Source organism: Parasteatoda tepidariorum, chromosome 4, assembly GCF_982258835.1.
Source record: "Parasteatoda tepidariorum strain Cologne lab strain chromosome 4, Ptep-v5.0, whole genome shotgun sequence".
Lineage (NCBI taxonomy): Eukaryota > Metazoa > Arthropoda > Arachnida > Araneae > Theridiidae > Parasteatoda > Parasteatoda tepidariorum.
This window is the reverse complement of record NC_141758.1, coordinates 102829567-102846082: the sequence shown is the minus strand read 5'-3', so window position 1 is coordinate 102846082 and position 16516 is coordinate 102829567. Positions and strand designations below refer to the sequence as shown.

Below are 16516 nucleotides of genomic sequence, written 5' to 3'. Positions count from 1 at the left end.
CAGAAATCTGGAATATGCTGTTCAGTTAGTGCTTAGTACAAACGATATTTTTAGTTACAAATACAAATAAGACCCATAAATGTTCTAAAGTGTTCTTTTTTTTTTACGGATATGATTTTTTTTTCTTTTATTTATTTTCACGTCATTTCTCTTTATTTCGTGCTATTAATTTAATTATTTTTGCAACAGATATAGTTTCTAACATTTTCATTTACATTATTCCACGTTTATAGAGTGCCCCTAAAAAGAAAAAGAAAAAACGGACTACCTTGAATAACTTTTGATCTAATGAACTGATTTTCAAGTTTCAGGACTTTTCAAATAACTTTTTCAAAATTTAATTTTTCAATTTCTCAGTAACCATTCGGACGATTTTGCACAAATTTTGTATTTTGCCATGTAAAATTATGGTCTTTAAAATGATGCAAAAAATTGCACACTTTAACATTCAAAAATTTTTCGACCCTTTTTAAATAAGAAATAAAATTAATAAATATTTACCAAAAGTTACTTTTTGCACGAAATTATCTTTCGATAAACGAACTTTATAATTGAGTGTAAAAAGTTTTCAATTCGTTTAAAAAATTCTCGTGATATGGCGAAATACGCAAAAAGTAAAAGTAACATTAAGGGGTAAAAACTTTCATGACCAAACTATTGGAACCGTTTTTTCCAAATTGCTGCTAGCCACTATATTTCGGGGATCAGAAATCCGAATCCGTCGAAATAAAGAATGTTTATTCTGAGAAAGTATGTTTTTGTGTCTGGTTTCGTAACTTAAAATATCGTCTGATTTTAATAATTAGAATACTTGAGAACACCCCCTCGAACCTTTGAGATTGAGTCCTAGAATGTGAAAATCTGATCATTAGGATCAAAAGTATTTCAGGGTGGTCAATTTTTTTTTTTAAATTTATTATTTTTTTATGTATTTATTTTTTTTTTATTTCTTTATTTATTTTCTTTCTTTCTTTCTTTATTTATTTTTTTTATTTCATTTATTTATTTTATTTTATTTATTTATTTTGCACACTGCACATTGTATTTACATCTAACGATGCTCCTAAGTTCAGTATTTTAAGTATTCTAGCGTACTAAAACCTAAGATTTTTTTATGAATGTAATCATGTTTTTTTTTTTTAAATTAATTTAGCAGCTCCACCATTATCATTTTTTTCTTTTCATTTAGGTGGGAAAAATTTACCCAAATATTATTTATTAGCACACCGGATATTTTTTTAAAAAATTTCAAACTTTGATGTTTTATATGGTATGAGCACTACTTTTTGAAACAATATTCAACTTCAGCCTCTCTTACCAGTCTTGCAAGACGAACCATCATTTTTCTCTAACTGAGAAAAATGATGAAACTGTTAATCAAATTTTTGAACAGTTAAGAAAAAAGACATTTAGAAACAGTTATCTTAAAGGTTTTATGGGTACAACATCATTACATAAGCAAGGCGGGATCGTGATATTATTAAGAGGCACATAGAAAGGGAAAGTGTTGCCACTCAGAATAAAAAAGAAATCAAAAGAAATAAGAGGTCAGTGACTGCTCACTGATAAAAAGATTTTATATCGTCTGATATGGAATTACTACGCTTCTGTTATGAAATCGAAAATGGAGATTACAGGTCGTGTGCCTTGAAAGAAATTGGCGAAAAAGAAGAAAAAAACGAGGCTTAAAAACTAGGACAAGTGATATTGAGCATGGAATTTGTATTGTGCTTTCGAACAATTGTGGGAGAGAAAGAATTCTCTTTGGTGATTTTATTCGTAATTTTGATATTCATGGGATGTAATTGTATCAGGAAGAACTTAAACAAAGACAAGAATAAAAATTCTTTATATGTGTTTATATATTGTTCTATTCAGATTTTCAAGCGTAGGTCTTACGATTTTTTTAAATATTTATGTGGGAAATTCAACAAGTGAAATACTATTTTGCATTCAGATATTGGTAAAAAGAACAGTAGCTTAGCTTTATTCCTCAATATTTGACGGGAAAACTATAAAATCGTTTGACGCAGATGATATATTTCTTTCTGATGCTTAAATTTCAGGCAAAAATATGTTTTGGAAGATCAAAATAAGAGCAAATTTGGAAAATTATCGTTTTAGTAAGCAGTGTTTGGATTATTTTACTTTTAATGCAAAAAAAAGACACCGATGTTTCATGCTGTATTTCATAACCATAAATTATTAAAATGCTAAATTTAATATTACCAACTTATTTTGACCTAAATTAATACAATATAATTAAAAAGTATGAAAAATGTGTTTAATAAAAATTCTGCGTCAAAGCATTAAATATATGTAACAGAAATATCGCAAATCTTGATTAAATGCTTGATCTAGATCTCTTGATTAAGGTTTGACAAACTTTGAAATGAAACAAAGACGTGAATTTAAATCGTCATCAAGTTTAAATTATTCTCTTAAAAATCGTGGATTTAAGCCATTTAAATCTCTCGTTCTTTCAATATAAGAGTAAAACAATAAATAAATATTAAAAAAAATCTCAGTATTTCGCTAAAAACTTCTGAAAAATAATTGTGTATTATATTTTAAAGTTTATTAATCTTGAAATGTTTACATCTTTATTTCATAATTAAGAACTCTGAATGTTCTTAATCGTTTTTAAAAATATATTTTATAACATAAGTAACATGTAAGTCCTTTATTGTTGATGATTAAAAAATTAAGAACTAAACCATTATTGTTTTGATCTTGCAGTTTTAAACAGAATGCTTTTCTTTCTCCATATAACAATAACGTAAATAAATATTGGAAATTTGTAGCATCGATTTTATGTAATCTGAGGAAAAATCACAACAATTTAGATCTATGTTGAAAGTGATAATTTAGAAAATCTATGTTTAGTTTTTTTTCCCCTTCCTTTTATCCTGCTAAGATCGTTTACGATCATTATAAAAGTGATTTTTAAATTCGGATATTGTTTTGCCTGCTCAACAATAATAACAATTATTAAACTCAAGGTGTTTTGTATTGTTTGTAGTCAATTGTATACAATCACCCATTCAGTAGCGAAAGGTAGCAATCGTTAAAAATAAAATTGCTGCTTTCCCTTGGAAGATTTTTCGTAGGATTGCAAAATTAGAATTTTAGGAGGAAACTAACCGCAAGTACTGAAAATCGAGGCAACTTTGGGGGAAAAAATCATGTTCAGAAACAAAGGCTCCTTTTTTTTTCTTTGTAAGAAACTATAAAATGTATAGTTACACAATTTTTCCGTTTATGTATGTTTTGTTTTACTGTTGAAAAGTGCTAAAGAATTATTTTTCATAAATTTAAAAAAAGCCTAGATAAATTAGTGAGCATAATACCATAGCACAATTATTATCAAAATAGATTAATTAACTAAAAAAACCGAAAATAGTTGCAACGAAGCAGTCATTACCTTTGTTATTTACTTACATTTGAACTGGCAATGTTTAAAGTTCAAGATCAAAAACAATAATTTAAAGTAGTATATAAAAAATAATTGAAGGAAAAGAAATCGTTTCTTTCTGGAATTAACGTTTTTCTGAAACAATACAACGAAACAATATAAAAGCAATCTTTCTTAATTAATGCCGAAAAAAACAAACTTTCACTGTTGTATGGCAATTTACATAGGCCTATATTCTTCACTTAAAGGCTCATTAAATAGGGGGAAAAAGCAGAACAATCGTTTTCGTTTTTAAATGAAAACGTTTTGTGTTATGAGTGGAATTAAGTTAATATTTTGAGATTGGTGGCAACAACAGAAATTGCCACGAAATACATGACATGGCATTGAAGTCTTGATATGCACGTGATTGCGTGGATAGGTGATAAAAATGAGTTTTTCTATTTAGTCATGAGTTCTTTTTTATGAAGCTTAAAATTATTTACAGGAAATAATAAAAAATTACAATGTAGTAGTAATCATAATTAGCTGAAAGTTAACAATATTGCTTCGGATATAGAAGGTATAAAATAGAGACACTGGTCGCAGCGATAGATGAGACATCAAATAACTGAAAATTATGAATATATACTGAAAATTATGAGTATATATCTATGAATAACTGAAAATTATGACTATATATCTATGAATAACTGAAAATTAGGAATATATACAGAAAATTATGACTATATATCTATGAATAACTGAAAACTGTGAATATATACTGAAAATTATGAATATATATCTAGGAATAACTGAAAATTATGAATATATATCTAGGAATAACTGAAAATTATGAATATATATCTATGAATAACTGAAAATTATGACTGTATACCAATGAATAACTAAAAATTATGAATATATACCGTAAGATATGTTTAAGTTAGTGCTCAAAATGAAACTCAAAACCTGAAGGTTTTGCACACAGAGCTAGTATTTCAATCTTAGTTACTTCTCAATGGGTAATGGGTTGCATTCGTTTGTTAGGTTAGAAAGGTAGGGGATGCGTCGAGGCGTGCATGCTTTTTTCCTGAAATAGATACAGGAGACAGAATCAATTTTCAATTTCAGAATTTGGAAAAATCGTATTTAAAATATTACCTTTCTAATTCCAAAATGCATTTAAAAGCATTCCGATGTTTCGAGTTTGACCTACTATGTATTAATTTTTCATATAATTTCAATAATTCCTTTTCTTCTGTAATTGAATATATTTTTTACCAATGGTGGCTGCGAGTTTTAGACAATCTGTATTAGAAAAAACAACAGTGATGCATATAAAAGGTTCTTACACTTTCTTTTTTTTTAAAAAAAAAAACATAAGTGTATGGAATACCGGGCAAGTGTATACTGAGTAATGGCACTTAATCTTAACAGAACATCAGTAATAGGAACACGATGCATTTCCTACCTGCAAAAGAAATGCAGCGATTCATTTTCCAAAGGGAGTCAGCTTAGAATTGAAGGACTAGCGCTGTACACGGCTTGTTTTGTTCACATTCAGCCCGGGTTTGGGCACTAATTACGCTATCTACTTTCAATTTTATGTATTTTTTATTGTTCATTTATTTACTTTGTTCTTAAAAAAAATTCATAATCGGGCAACACTCGAAAGATGAATACTTTTTGAAAAAGTAAAAGGTGGGAATAAAAACTTCGCTTTATCTGATTAATAAATAACGTTTTATAAGTTTTAGAAACTTTCTTGGATTTTTTTAACTTTTTCCTTCACAAGAATAAAATTACGCAGCCTAATTTTAGATAGAAAATCGAATGCATGAAATCATCTGTTTTTTGTAATTTAATTTTATTGTTGTCGTAACTGATGGAGACTGATTTGGATGCTTAACCTCTAAAAAGAACGAAAGTAAGAGAAAATGGTTTTATTTATTTTTTTTTTTTATTTCATGTCCTTAGTTTTGCGTGATTCAGTTAAGCAAGGACTATTAGTCCAATTACGTTTTTTTGCAGAGCTATGCTTAAAATGTTCAAATTTTTTGATTAGTTTTAAAGCAATTAAATAGTTAAGTCACGTTTTTACTTTTTTATTTATGATCGAATATCATTCCACTTCAATATCTTGATTTTTTGATGCTGTTTTGATATACTATTCCAGATCGGGAAGCGATTGCGAGGAACTGCGGAAGCAAAAAAATAGAGTTAGGGTTAAATTAAGGTAATTGATTTGCATATATGTTAGCGATTAAATTGTAAAGGGAAAAAACTAAAGTAACTCAACAAATTTCTTTCGTCGAGGAAAAAAAAAACAATATGTGTTGCTTTTAGCTGGCATGGTGTTAAAATTATTGAACCCGAGAGTTACCACCGAACGAATTCTATAAAGAAAAAGATTGGGAAACATAATAGTTGAAATAGAATTAGGGTCACAGGAGAAAAATTAAACAGAAAACAATGGTCGAAAGATAAAACAAGAAATGTCGAAATTCAAATAATGGAATGTTTATGCATGAGAAAATCGTAAGTTCTAAACGAAAGGAAAATTCTCATGACAGGCTAGAAATAATTCTAGAAGCCATGAATTTTAAAATTTGATTATTATTAATTAAGAATCATTCTGACTACTACGCCAGCATAGTATGAAACTTATAATTAAATTTAAGAATTATGAAAATATTGAGTCATCTGTTGCAGGAAGAAATTACGAGATTTTGCTACAACATGGCCAGTGGTCAGTTGTAGCTATTTTAAAAGTTGCCCTTTTTTTAAAAAAAATTGAACATTTCAAACGACTAAAAAAAATTTTAAATTATAATGCAAGGTATTTTTGGAGCATTTTTAAAAATATGGTACCCAATGCAAGGTTTATTTCTTAAATTGAGAAGCATCTTCAAGAAACATGTGCGAAGGAAAGAAATGTTCTGAATATTATAAATTATCCATATTAATTCCATATTTATTAAGGAAAAATAATAATAAAATGCAGGCATTTTCTGCACAAAATAAATAAATAAATAAACAAAAAATAAAAAAATTGGCAATCATGTGGCAACTGGCAGAAAATTTTATAATCGCCATTTGTTATATTTAGTCGCTCTGTGGCCAGTAATTTTATCCCATAATATCTTTGTTCATGGTGACTTTTGCCAGCTTATGCACCCTGTGGACATGGACATGTAAAAAAAAAATGACTATGATATATAGTAAAAAGTTCGCTACAACGACAATTCACTGTTGTTGCTGTTGGCGTATGCCTGTTTAGGCAGAGGGAGTGTGATTGTTCTTGTTTTCCAGTGGCGCCATCTATGGCCAAGAATTCGACTTCTGCCGCACCATACGTCACACCCGTTTATAGGGTGGACCCATTCGTACATCCATTCATCCATCCATAGATCGTAATTTTGACCTGAATCAGAGAACGATCGATCTCCAATCCAGTACCCCCAGAGGTATTGATTTGTTAAGGGAGCATGGGGGACTTTTGCGACTCGACAGATTTAACGTGCATCAGACACTTTACTACATGGGGAGTCTTCGGTCCGCGGGGTTCGAACCCATGAACTCTCGGACATGGGCCCAGCGCCCTACCAACCAGGCTATTCCGGCCCATTTGGAACTCACTGTAACAGATGGAATTGGCGTTGTAGTAAGCTGGTTGTTAATAGAAAATATATACATTCGAAAGTACATTTATATGTTATTTTAACAAATAAATGTGCTTTCAACGTCACTGATGACATTGGATGCTAAGCAGGCAAATATGGATAACATGAGGTGTATTCTATAGCAGTGGGCTGCAGGATTTCGAAAAACAATTTTTTTTCTTTCTTTTTTGTGGGAAGGAAGATAACTGAGGCGGGGGTCACCCACACATGTTCGCTTTAAAAACTAAAAGTGCTAAAATTGTTGAGAGTAAATAAGGTATGAAATAACAAAGTTTTTTTTCTTCTCAATTCTTTCTTTATATTGAAACGGGAAATAATTTAAAAAAATGTCTTCCGGGTATTTTACGAGTATATTATCAGATATTTTACGAGTATATTAAGAGATATTTTACGAGTAAAATAATTTTATGAGTAAATCAAAGATGTCAAAGTTAATTACATTAAAAAAAAATTATTTTTTTTTTTGAATAGTTAAAAAAAGGTGAAAACGCACAGGTATTCAAAACTTGTTCATAAAGCAAGTTAAAAATCAGAAAAAAGTTAATGAAGATTTACATACTTTTAAATAATTCATTAATACATTTTTGACTTAAAAATACATGTTGAACTGAGCTAGATCAGCCTTTTAGGCAAAATTTAGAACAAGAAAGAATTTAGAACAAAATTAGAACAAGAAAGAATTTAGAACAAAATTAGAACAAGAAAGAGACACCAAAATTTTAAATTCACATGAAAATTATGTCACAGTTCAACATTAAAAGTGGGTGTTAAAGTAGTTTATTTAATTTTTTTGGTCGAGTTTTAATTTTTATTGTTATTATTATTTTTACTTTTTTACGACAATCAATTTCAGAAATCAATATAATTGGCGTTCTCTTTAACGTTGTGCTCTTTATGAGTGCTCTTTAACGTTGTTTAATGTGCTCTTTAACGTTGTTTACCTTAGTTAGTAGCAATATAATTGTGTTTGTATATGCTAAGTTAAAAATGTAAAAAATACGACAACAATTTAAAAAAAAAGAATTTTAATGCCCACTCAATACTAATTTCATAAATAGTTTGTTTATGATCCCCATGAAATCCTTCACACCATAAAAGTATCCTCTATCTTGCTAAAGAGCGTCTTCACTGCCCAACGAGGAGCGATAACACGTTGGGAACCTACGATCCAAACAAATTACCTCTATAGCTGAACGAAAACAATTTTTTAATCACTCTAGTTTTTGCATCCTTAATGTAAGAATTTTGATGATGATTTGGAAGCTAGTCGTAATACCGGTCTTCGCGTAATATGACGTTCTTGTTATGTGCATTTAAATTTGTCGAGGTAGGAATTCAAAGCAATGGTTCCCAATTTCTTTCGGTCATGGAACTTTAAATGCTCGTGTTCCTTTTGGCGGAACCCCGGGATTGCATGTAAAAAAAAAAGTTCATCAGCAGTTGTAAATACGCAAGTCGGAAGAAAAAAGACTAGAATGTCCAGTATGTCAGTATTATATATATATAAATATAAAATACGATAATTCATTGCATTAGAATTTATAATTCTGGAAATAGAAGTAAAATCGTCAGGTGAAAAAAAATACGATCCCAATCCCAAATTGTTAGCAATACTGATTATTTTTCTGGGAACAACGATATCGATAAGTTAATAGGTTATATCTGGTTAACCATAAATCAGGTTAAAAATTTTTGTGTAAAACCGTAAATTTGCAAAATAGGCATTAAAAGCTCAACCAGTAGAAATTTTCTGAAAAAGAATATTTTATTCTGGCTGTAAGAGAACTTCGACATTAAATAATAATGACAAAAATGATTTTTAATGCTGCAAAACTTTAATGTGTAAAAGTTTTAACAATTTGTTTTACAGAGTTTTGAGTATTTCATCATCTCGATTTTTGCATTTTACAGATTATGTAATTTTTCTTTATATTCCCCCCCCCTTTTTACTTATAACAGTATTTAAAATCTAGGAAATGAGGCTAAATTTGTTATAGATAAAAGATTAAACATTGTAAACAATGCGTATAGCATTTTGTAACTAGGAAATAACTTATTAAAACCTTCTTTTTTTTGTTATTATTTTTTTATTATATTTTGGTATTCTGAAAGTAGATAAAAAAAAAACAATAAAAAAAAAAAAACGATAGCATTTGTAAATATTTGTTTCGCTTTTGTTTTTCGGAACTTTCACCCTCGTGTTTTTCTTCCTCATTTGCAATAAAATGTTTAAGATAAAGAAACCGAACCATTCAAGTTTTAACAGTTTATTAAATGTGGGTATTTCATTTTAAAGTATTAAGATACCTTTTTAACTTTTAAGCGAAAGGAATTCGTTCTGTAGAATGCTATTCTAGAGAACGATTTTTTTTCTTCCCTTTCTTCTTTATTTCCTTGCTTTGGTTTCTCCTTTTTGTTTATCTTTTCTTTTCCTTATTTCTTTTCTATTTTTATTGAAAATAAAAGCATTGTTTTTTTAGACGTTTTTACTTTTCTATTTGCTAGAGTTGTATAGTGAAAAAACTGCAAATCGCATATTTGAGTACACATTTTAACACTCTATGTCTGTCAGTGAAATTTTAAAAATTCGCATACATTTTTGTTTACAATAAGTACCCCAATTTTGAAATTTTTTTTAAGAAAAAATAAGAAAAGAAATGTTAGTTAGTTAGGAACAAGAGTTTTTTTTTTTTTTTTTCGCAGTAACCTGAAATTGAATAGCGATACTAAATGGGATTAAATACCTTACTTCTCTGGAAGCACTGATTTTAAAACTGCTAAAGTTGCGTGATTACTTATTAAGTAATTTATTTGTAATTAGTATAAATCATAGTAACTTTGTAGGATTTGTTGTTGTAGTTAATTTACGTCGCACTAGAGCTGCACAATGGGCTATTGGCGACGGTCTGGGAAACATCCCTGAGGATGATCCGAAGACAAGCCATCACAATTTTGATCCTCTGCAAAGGGGATGGCACCCCCGCTTCGGCAGCCCAACGACCTGCACGCGAAGTCGAGCACTTTGCGGTAGCACAGTTTAACGAGGACCCATACCGCACACCCTCGGTCCCTACGCAGACTGATCCAAGTGGTCTCCCACTCGTACACTGACCACAGCCAGTGATGCTTGACTTCGGTGATCTTCTGGGAACTTTGTCTTAGCGATCAGTCCACTGCGGGACTAACTTTGTGGGGAAAATTTATTTTGGAAATATGACATAATTTTAATTTTTTAAATTTTTTTTCAGGCATTTTGCGATTATTTACTTTTCAAATAAAACAGAAGATTTTAAGGTAGGAGTTATTTCGTTTTTATTCCAATTGCTTTCGCAGCATTTAATAAAAACATGTGATTAAAAAATAGTTACTTTGGTTTTCGTGAGTTAGTCTTCATTGTCACTAACTAAAAAATATTGTGATATCTTCGGGTTTTTTTTTTCTTTTTCTTTTTAATCTTTTCTCAAATAATAAAGCAACGAAATAATTTTTATGCTATGTATTGAAACTCAATTTCGAAAAATAAAGGAAACGAGAGAGGTTGAAAAAAAAAAAGAGAAAAGAAAGATAGGAACTCCGCAAGTAAGACTGCGCATGCGCAGAATTATGAATTACGTCACTTTCATTCAACAACAAAACAGCTGCTTGCGGACTAACCTCATTCTCCGCAAATCGTTTTCGAACGGTGCATTTGTAGAGTCAGCAATCGTTCAGTGACTTTGTTTTTATTTCGCTCTTAGCGGCTGTTTTTTAAATTGCGACTAAAACTTTTTTATTTTTTTTTTAAATGACGAAATGGAAGTATCAAACAATAACTTTACAATGAATGTGAATGAGATTAATTTATCTCTGAATGGTTGTGGATATTTGGGAATTTACCATGTCGGAGTGTGCAGTTGCATCAAAAAATATTGTCCTCAAATTCTAAAAAATAAAATATCCGGCGGATCCGTGGGTGCTTTAGTTGCTTGTGCTTTTCTATGTGATGTGCCTTTGGGTATGTTAATATAAATTTTATTTATATTTTATTAATTAGAAATAAAAGTCCGAATAATAAATTAAATTTGTTTAATTATTTTGTTCTAAATGTGATGTAAATATGATCTCTTAAAATTTTGTTCGAATCTATAAAATTATCGTTCAAAACAACAAGACTTTATTCTAAATCCAAGATATCTAGAGATCTGGATTACCTCGTAAAATCGAAGAATAAAAAATATTTAAAAAGAAGAATTTTGAAATTTTTGAGAAAGGAATAGAATTTTTTCTAAATACTATTTTAAACCCTTTTTTTTCCATTTGGGTCATTTTTCAGATGCATGGAAAAGTTAAGAGAAATTTATGATTTCAAAGTCGAAGATATTTAAAATTTCGTTGATAAGCTGGAATTTTGTTGACGCTGTTTTATATCCTAAAGTGAGGGAAATATTCAGATACCTCAGCCAGGAAAATATTTAATTTCTATGTGAAAGAAAAAATATTTCGATTTAGACTATATTTTTGAAATTTCTACAGAAAAAAAAAATGTTTTCCCTAATGCAAATTTTAAATTTTTAAACGCAACATGTAAATAGGAAATTCATTCATTTTAAAAGTTTTTTTTTTTTTCAAGTTTAGTTTTTTTTTTTGTGCGTAAGAACAAAACGCATTTAAACAGCAAAAAAAAATTGTCCCGTTTATTAATATAGTTTTGCTAAAAATAATATTGTAATATTGGTGTAAAAAAAAAGTCTAATTACATTAAGCTTTAAGTATAAATTTGAGTTATTGATTTTATACCCCATAATATTTTACTACCTAGTTAGTAAATTTAGGAAAATATCGTGAAAAAATTGATTCCTGATAAGTTTGAAAAATCTGGAAAAACAGGAAAATTTCAGACAGAATGTTACTTGTCAAACTGAAAAAGAATCTACCAAACCGAGAAAGTCCTGTTATAAATTTAAGATCCCTATTTACACTTGACTGTACTAACTATTATTAATGTTAACTATTACGATTTTGCTCTTTAAATGTATTTGTAGTGTATTTTATCTTGATATTATTTAGATTTTCTTGATTCTGAGATATCTAAATGATTCCCTGATCGTTTAAAGATTGTAATTTAATATATTTTTTGCTATAGATAACGTAAATTGCAAGGAAAGAAACAGCATATTATTTCTTCCTAGCTTTCTTTCTTCATTTTTTTTTTTTTTTTTTCGTTTCGAAAATATTTCGAGTTGATGAAAAAGAAAAATAACCTTTTCTTTATTCAATAAAGCAATTTTTATGAAACACAAATTTTACTTTAGCCGGATTATTTAGTTATTATTAATAATGTCTGATTGGGAAAACCATGAGTGTATGGAATATTGGGCAATGGCTCTTAAATTTACATCAATGTAGTAAATACCGGGCAGTGATTAAAGAGTTCTCCCTAGGGATAAAAAAGGGCTGGGTGCTTCCTCGCAGAAAAGGTAGATTCTGCCAGGAAGCGCACTCACTTACTACCGTTAAAATTAATCAAAATGTGCAATATTATGTAATAACTGCATTTTGAAGAGCCTCGATGGCTTAGGGCAGTGTTTCCCAAAGTGTGGTACGTGTACACCCAGCGATACGGGAACAGTTTATTTTCAAAAAATTTTATTTAAAAACAAAGCTAGCCATGAAAATTTACGATTGCGTATTTTTCTATTTTCTATTTTTTGCAGAGTTAACAGCTAATAATTAGTAGGTGATGTCAACAGATAGTTGTGATTTTTAACTTTTATGCAATTTCTTTATAGTAAAGGTTTGTAATAAATTCTACTTATTTTGATTATTTTTATAAAATATAATATTTATTACTAACATAGAATATGGATCACTGGTTAGTATCTACAAAATCTTGTACCAAAAAGAAAAATGTTTCTAAAAAAAAAAAATACATTCATTTTTTTATTAGTGGTACACAGCGTTACGAAAAATTTAGAAAGGGTTAACAAAAGCCATAAGTTTGGGAAACACTGGCTTAGGGGATAGAGCTTTCGCCGGGTGAACCAGGTTCGAATCCCCAGCAATGGCTGGTCGATACGAATCAGCATCCGGCTTGCATCGACCACAGTGCTGACCTAAAATATCCTCAGTGGTAAACGGATCATGGGTTAGAGCCCCTTTTTGCTGTCAAGCAAACCGTGAGATGTTCTCGTGGTCTTCCTCTCCATGTAAGGCAAATGCGAGCTTGTTAAGTCTAAAAAATTCCTCCACGAAAGCAAATGTCTCCCAATACTTGATCTAAAAGTTCCCTTGTCTTCTGGATTGGGTTCAAAATTACAAGGCTACAGAGTTGAACATTAGTGGTCGCGAATCCAAAACATTAGGTCGGCTGTTCAACGACGGTTATAAAATAAAATTGTAAAATTATTGCATTTGATCCTCGATTTTTAAATACTATTTTTTGTATATATTTCCCACAATAATTCTCTCGCCTTATCAAAATAACATAAAAATTTGAAACTTTTGAAAAATAATTAAAGGCAAGTTAAAAGACAATCTCTGTATATAAATTTTCTTCAAAGAAAAAGTGAACTTAAAAAAAGAATTAATGGATAAACAACTTGAAAGCTTTTTTTTAAAATATTTTAAACGAAATATTATGAGAAAATAATCATTTAGAGGTGAATTTTTAAATAAAAGGTATTTATTTAAAAAATAATGGTAAAATTTTAAATCATTTAAAAACTTATTAATGTACAAATAAAAGATGTAAATATCTCTGAGACCGAATGTCATGCGAATTTCATTTATATAACTAGACAACTTAAATCTCAGACTAGACAACTTAACTTAAATCTTAGGCTAGACAACTTAACTGGACTAAATCTTGGACTAGACAACTTAAATCTAATCTAAGTAAAATCTTAGTAAGAGAAATCTTACTAACATGAAGGAATGAAATTAAAGTTAAATAATTACAAATAGCTAAATAAATCGAAGTCGACTTTGCATCAAAATTGGTATTTAAGAAAACCTTTTCCTGTAAAAATAAAATAAAAAGGCAGTGCTTTTAAGGGAGGGCGGTTTATTTTTATAAAAAAGATTAGGAGGGCGCATTTATAGGGGTCAAAAGACAGGCGGGGCGGGCAACCCTTTTAAAAATGCCTAGGGGGAACACTGGTGGTTATTCAGGTTAATCCAGATGTTTGTTAATTTAGTTAATTATTATAAATTTTTAAAAAAAGACGACTTAAGGAAAATGCACTAAATAATTATTTTGATTAAAAGTGTGAAATAATCTTAATTTCTTCAGATTTATTTACTATAAAATTCATGGAATATATTTTTCTTCAGCTGTTTTTTTTAATCGGTTGAATTAAGTGAATTATTTTTGTTTTTTTAATGATTTTTAAATATATATAAATTGTTTAATTGTGGATCCGTTTTCTTTTCTTGTATACGTTTGCGAAATCTTAGCGAACTATTTCTCTAATCTGAGAATTGTTCTTGTCAACAAATGACCGAATTTTGTTTTAAGAACTATTCTGTCTAAAATTATTTTTGGAAAAATTTTAAATAGCATTTTTTTTAAAAATATTTCTACATTAATTTGTTTTAAGAAATTGCTATATATTTTTTTTTATTAACTTTGATTCATACTTGCAATTATCAGAAAGTTTATTTTAATATTTCTTTGCAACTTCTAGCTGTTAACTTAAGATTTGAACCAATATATAATTTAAGTTTATTTCTTAAAAAAAATAGTGACTCTCATTTTTAATATTCATTTCATCAAATATCGTTTTTTTTTGTTTGTTCCATTTTACATAAATCAAGTTTGGTGGAAACCAAGTAAATTGTTATCAAAAAATAATGATTTTAAAGTTATTTATCAATTTAATTGGAAAATTACCGACTTCACGAATTAAAAGAAGGAAAAAAATAAGATATAAATCTAAATCTTTTTTTTTTTATCGTCTTACATATTAGATTATATAAAATTTCAAATGTAAACCCTGTAATAATACTGAAATATTCTCTGTAAGTAAACAAACAATGGTGATTCCCAATTCCAGTTTTACTCGCTTATCCAGAACGAAAGTAATTCGAAACCGAAACTAAACGGCCTTGCGTAAAAACAAATTTCGTCTTGAATGGCTAATCATGTGAATTAAAAAACCGCCTGTTCCGATCGCCTACTCGTTTTCGTGCATTTTTATTATAATTGTCTGACGTCTTTCTATCTCAATGTTGTTTGGTCATCTGATAAATTCCGCTTTTTAGGCTGTGTTAATGTTTTTTAATTGATCACTTTTGGCATTGTAGTTATTTCCTCCTACTGGAGGTCATCTTGATTTCCCTCCCATTTACACGTGTTTGCATTCGATATAAGACATAAGAAATTTATCATAAATGTGTATCTTAATTTTCCTTCCATTTACACCTGTTTTTATTCGATATAAGACGGAAGAAATTTATTGTAAATATGTATCTTAATTTTCCTCTCATTTACACGTGTTTGCATTCGATATAAGACATAAGAAATTTATTGTAAATTTGTAACTTAATTTTCCTTCAAAATGTGTTTGTATTCGATATAAGGCATAAGAAAGTTATCATAAATGTGTATCTTAATTTTCCTTCCATTTACACGTGTTTGCATTCGATATAAGACATAAGAAATTTATTGTAAATTTGTATCTTAATTTTCCTCCCATTTTCACGTGTTTGCATTCTATATAAGACAAAAGAAATTTGTTGTAAATTTGTATCTTAATTTTCCTCCCATGTTCACGTGTTTGCATTCTATATAAGATGCAAGAAATTTATTGTAAATTTGTATCTTAATTTTCCTTTAAAATGCGTTTGTATTCGATATAAGGCATAAGAAATTTATTGTAAATTTGTATCTTAATTTTCCTTAAGAAACAAACTTACAATAAAATTCTTATGTCTTATATCGATACAAGTGCTTGTATTCGATCTAAAACATAGGAAATTTATTGTAAATTTGTAGCTTAATTTCCCTTAAGAAACAAATTTACAACAAATTTCTTATGTCTTATATCGATACACGTGTTTGCATTCGATATAAGACATAAGAAATTTATCATAAATGTGTATCTTAATTTTCCTTCCATTTACACCTGTTTGTATTCGATATAAGACGTAAGAAATTCGTTGTAAATTGTATTTTAATTTTCCTTCCATTTACACGTGTTTGCATTCGTATAAGACATAAGAAATTTATTGCAAATTTGTAGCCTAATTTTCCTTCAAAATGTGTTTGTATTCGATATAAGGCATAAGAAATTTATTGTAAATTTGTATCTTAATTTTCCTTAAGAAACAATCTTACAATAAATTTCTTATGTCTTATATCGATACAAGTGTTTGTATTCGATCTAAGACATAAGAAATTTATTGCAAATTTGTATCTTAATTTTCCTTCAAAATGTGTTTGTATTCGATAATTTGT

At 28.9% G+C, this 16516-nt stretch overlaps 1 protein-coding gene across 2 annotated transcripts in view; it reads left to right on the top strand.

Moving 5' to 3' along the window:
- LOC107452498 (patatin-like phospholipase domain-containing protein 4) overlaps positions 1-16516 on the top strand; it is a 73511-nt gene that overhangs the window by 10655 nt on the left and 46340 nt on the right. The window contains exon 1 of one of the 2 annotated variants that reach the window (XM_043052259.3): positions 10719-11074. The exons of the other annotated variant lie outside the window; for it this stretch is intronic. Coding sequence (XP_042908193.2) covers positions 10873-11074 — 202 coding nt within the window. The 5' untranslated portion in view covers positions 10719-10872. Of the gene's footprint in view, positions 1-10718; positions 11075-16516 lie in introns of those variants that run through there. 2 annotated transcript variants of the gene reach the window in all.